This window comes from Hipposideros armiger, unplaced genomic scaffold (assembly GCF_001890085.2).
Source record: "Hipposideros armiger isolate ML-2016 unplaced genomic scaffold, ASM189008v1 scaffold_1749, whole genome shotgun sequence".
Taxonomy (NCBI): domain Eukaryota; kingdom Metazoa; phylum Chordata; class Mammalia; order Chiroptera; family Hipposideridae; genus Hipposideros; species Hipposideros armiger.
In genome coordinates, this window is record NW_017733099.1 from 54,651 (window position 1) to 58,099 (window position 3,449).

The 3,449-nt window shown below is 33.6% G+C and overlaps 1 protein-coding gene across 1 annotated transcript in view; it reads right to left on the reverse strand.

The window, feature by feature from the left end:
* Window positions 1–3,449, reverse strand: part of AKAP9 (A-kinase anchoring protein 9) — a 158,071-nt gene that overhangs the window by 32,951 nt on the left and 121,671 nt on the right. The window contains exons 28-32 of the mRNA XM_019634580.1: window positions 3,112–3,188; window positions 2,133–2,234; window positions 1,144–1,632; window positions 682–745; window positions 438–584 (exon numbers count right to left, since the gene is read on the reverse strand). Of these exons, the coding sequence (XP_019490125.1) occupies window positions 438–584; window positions 682–745; window positions 1,144–1,632; window positions 2,133–2,234; window positions 3,112–3,188 (879 nt within the window). The remainder of the gene's footprint in view (window positions 1–437; window positions 585–681; window positions 746–1,143; window positions 1,633–2,132; window positions 2,235–3,111; window positions 3,189–3,449) is intronic.

Sequence of the window (3,449 nt, forward strand, 5' to 3'; positions counted from 1 at the left end):
ACCTAGTTAGATTGATTTAGAAAAGCCACTGCACACAGAAAATACCAGCCTACCATTACTGAATGGCTTCTTCCTGTGAGGAGTAAGCCAATCCCAGAAGATGGCCTATGACTTTGTTCCTTCTATTTATCTAATGTGCTCTTCTTGGATTAATGATTAGTCACTAACTTGACCAAAATAAATATGTGGGAGATAAATTCTAGTCCTTGAGAACACTTTAATAATTTTGACAAAATATAAGTAATAAAAAATTTTTAAATCTTTATACAAATAATTATTAAATATATAATTTAATATCTGCAAAATATGGAAATAAGACTAAACAGATGCGAAGGTTCCTTCTAGCTCTGTGATTCTCTCTTCAGAGAGGATCTTACAGCATAACTCCTAATTAAACTACTATGTTCAATATAGAAACCACACTGACTAAATTTTACTAAAAGGTATCTGGTCCTTTATTACCTTTATTTTCTTTGGAAATGAATCTGTTGAATTTTCACCTTCTTCTCCTCGGCCTTCTGATACTGAGTCAAATCCCTGACTTTGTGTAAGATAAATTCCCTGACTCCAGTCTGATCCAGAATCTAAAATAAAGAAAACCACTGATAAAGAAAACCATTAAAAAGAAACGAACACTTTTAAACATGTACTATAAAAATTCCAGAAATTTATATAACTTACCACTGGAACATATTTCTCTAGTTTGGTAAGCGTCAGAATGTGTTAATTCAGGAATTGAGGATCCCTAATAAAACAAAAAAACATAACTATTTTTGCTTCATAAAAACAGGGTCCAATGAGGTCTTATTCTTTGTAATGCTGTTTAAAAAAGCTCAATTAAATCTGTAACACATTTCACAATAAATAAAACTATCCATGGCTTACATCATGTCCTTAGTTTTTTTCATGGATATTACCATCAGAAGAAAAAACATTCATGAATTAAGGAACGAAAACATCAGGTTCAAATCTGCACAGGAACTTTGTGGGAAGTTACTATCTGACTGTACACAATGGAAAGATTTAAAATTGTAATTTTATCATAAGGAAGCAAATGTCTGAAATTTCTTTTTCTCTTAAAAACATAGAATTAAAAAAAAAATCTCAGAATGTTGAAAAGCATCTATTAGGAAAACCAAATACCTCTTTAGATCTCAGACACTGTATCACTGCCTTCAAGGCACCACATTCCTCTGTCAGTAACTGAACAGCAACATAGTGTTCCCTCTTCAAGGTTTCCGTTTCTGAAATATGCCTGGATTCCATATCCAAAATTTCAGCAGCATGCAGCTCTTGCATCTGCTCAATTTTATCAGTAAACTGATTGATTATTTCAGCGACTTCTTCTGATGAACATTCACTCTGTAAATCAATTTGGATTCCTGCATTTCTAACACGAATGTGTGGAGTCTGATTGCTGCTATTGACCTTAAGAGTCCCGTCTGTCTGGGATGTGGAGCTTTTACCCACTTTAACAGGAAGTGGCTCTAATATGCAGACATTTCTGTTTTCTTGCACCTCAGTCTTATCTTCTTTTTCTAAGAAGCAGGATAATTTCTCTTTTGCCTCTGTGAGTTGATCCCTAACTTTGCTTAAGTCTTTCTGAAGAAATGCTATATCCGTTTCTTTTACCTAAAACATAATGAAAAAAAAACAACAGAACATTTAGTTTAAAATATTGAATATAGAATTTAGGGTAGAGAGGAGAATATAATTCTTGCTAATATGGTCATTTTCCTCAGAACAGGAAAAACACTTCAGAAACATTCATAGTTTCCATATATATTTGTATACATGTATGGTCACAGATGCCCACAGAAGTGATATTATTTTATCAGCCTCTACTTTGGAGTCTCATGGGATATATAGTTCTCTTTAACATCTGTCTTTCTCCTCCTTCATTGATAGGCTAGAGATTAAAAAGCATCTCCCTTAATAAAGATTCCAAGGAAAACCAAGCAAGAAGATACTAGTAAAGAAATTTATAATAACTTTTCATCAAATTTACAAAAGCTTTTATTTTTTTTCTAGCTTTAAGTCATGAATCTGGTTTGTTTTTATAAAAGAGAATATACTTTGAAATAAAATTAAGATAGAAGTAATTGAATTAGAAGCTATGCTACTTATTTTACCAAAAGCTCTTCTTGAAGTTTTTCTGCCTTTTCTTTATAACTGGCAAGTTCTTCTTTGGTAGCTGCTAACTGAACTCTAAGATCCTCAAGTTGACCANGTAACTATAGTCCATTATCAAAACCAGAAAACTGACATTGGTACAATGAATGCTATTTAAACTACAGGGCTTATTCATATACCATTAGTTTCTACACGCACTCATTCATTTTCTTGGTGTATAGTACTATGACATTTTATCACATGTATAGGTTCATGTAACCACCACCAGTCAGGAAACAGAACTGTTTCATCACCACAAAGAAATTCGTTCGTAGTCACATCCTCTTCCCAATCCTAACCTGGCAACCACTGACCGGTTCTCTATCACTATGATTTTGTCAGTTCAAGAGTGTTATAGTACATACAAGAGGTTGAGAGTATTAACAGTTTGTTACTTTTTAATTGCTGAGTAGTATTTCACTGTATGGATCAACTATAATTTGTTCACCCTTTCACCTGTCAAAGGACATTTGGGTTGTTTCCAGTTTGGGGCCATTACAAATAAAACTGCTATGAATATTCATGTATAGGTGCTTATGGAGACATAAGTTTTCACTTCTGTCAGATTAAATACCTGTGAGTGTGATTTGTAGGTTGTATGGTAAGTGTACATTTAACTTGATGAGAAACTGCCAGGTCATATTCCAGAGTGGTTCTCCCATTTTATACTCATAACAGCAATGTATGAGAGATACAATTTCTCTGTCAGCAGTTGGTGTTGTCACTATTTTGATTTGGGCCATTCTGACAGATATGTAGCAGCCTCAGTTTATTTTAGTCTACTATGTCCCTATGAGTACATTTTGGTAATGCACAAAAATGATGTGTGTCCTTCATGTCAGGAAGTACATGATGTCTGCTGGTTTCATTACTGGGGACATTAACTCTGATACTTGGTTTAAAGGTGGTATCGGCAAGGTTTCTCCACTACAAAGTTACCGCTTTTCTTTTCGTAATTAAAAAGTATTTTCTCGTCCTATGTAAGTATATGTCCCTGACCACATTGTTGACTATTACTATAGTGAGTGTTTAACAAAGGGCGATTTATTAATTCCATTATTTTTTCTACATGCTAGCCAACATTCTACTGTAAGAACTTTTATTCATTTATTATATTAGTATGAACTCATGAATTATTTTATAATTTGTCACTCTTGTTTGATGTTGATCATTTAGTTTGATGTTGAAATTGTCCCAAAGTTAGCCAGTGTGAACTCCGTCAAGCTGGCTTCTGTGATCCTTTGACATACTGCCTTCATTCTTTTGAGCAATTCCTT